The 921-nt window shown below is 41.0% G+C and overlaps 1 protein-coding gene across 1 annotated transcript; it reads left to right on the plus strand.

The window, feature by feature from the left end:
- Positions 1-29: 29 nt before the first annotated feature.
- LOC107578402 (TATA-binding protein-associated factor 172-like) lies at positions 30-851 on the plus strand. The gene is made up of 4 exons (XM_016264364.1): positions 30-157; positions 401-526; positions 610-762; positions 843-851. Exons 1-4 carry the CDS (start codon positions 38-40, stop codon positions 849-851), a joined length of 408 nt encoding a protein of 135 aa, XP_016119850.1. The 5' UTR covers positions 30-37.
- The last annotated feature ends 70 nt before the right edge of the window (positions 852-921 follow it).

The following is a 921-nucleotide window of genomic DNA, read 5'->3' on the forward strand; positions in this document are numbered from 1 at the left end:
GTAATGTGTTGGTGTGTGTTTTTCAGGTGTGCTGGCAATGGAAGCGCTGCATAGACAGGTTCTGCCCTTCTTATTGAGGAGAATGAAGGATGATGTGCTTCAAGATCTGCCACCCAAGATCATACAAGATTACTACTGCAACCTCAGTCCTCTACAGGTACAAAACACAACAACAGGATGTTTATAAAAGATGTGGCTGGTGAAATTGACACAATGAAATCACAGAATCTTGCTGTATTTAGAGGGGATATCTGTACTTCAGCTCTACAAACTGTGCATAGTTCACTTTGGCTTTCTTAGCAGCAATCTCAAAAAATTAAAAACCCTTGAGTTAATCTGTAATTTAAATAATTTTTAAAAAAGTGTAATAAAATAATGGTGACAACTTTGTTCTGCTCAGGTTCAACTGTATGAAGACTTTGCAAAATCTCGCGCAAAGGTGAACGTGGATGACGTTATTTCCACAGCGTCTATGCAAGAGGAGGAAGAGAAACCCAAATTAAAGGCCACCGGACACGTCTTTCAGGTTGATCCCAGGAAGTCTTATAAGAGTGCAAGATTATCCTCTCAGTCGAATAGTCTGTAATGTTCTTGTGTTGGATGTTTCAGGCTCTGCAGTATCTGAGGAAGCTGTGTAATCACCCAGCACTGGTGCTGACCCCTCAACACCCGGAGTACAAACACATCACAGACCAGCTGAGCAGCCAACACTCTAGCCTCCGAGACATTCAGCACGCCCCAAAACTCTCAGCCCTCAAACAGGTGCGTCCACTTATCTGTACTACCAAAGCACGCCCTTGTGTAATATCACCTAATATTAGTGTTCAAGTTATCTATATTAGTTTAAGTAATAAGTTATATATATAATATTCACATAATTCAAGGCATTAATGTTTGCCTACAAAACCACCTCTGGCTCTG

The sequence above is a fragment of the Sinocyclocheilus grahami genome, unplaced genomic scaffold, assembly GCF_001515645.1.
Source record: "Sinocyclocheilus grahami isolate Dianchi unplaced genomic scaffold, SAMN03320097.WGS_v1.1 scaffold10047.1, whole genome shotgun sequence".
Classification (NCBI taxonomy): domain Eukaryota; kingdom Metazoa; phylum Chordata; class Actinopteri; order Cypriniformes; family Cyprinidae; genus Sinocyclocheilus; species Sinocyclocheilus grahami.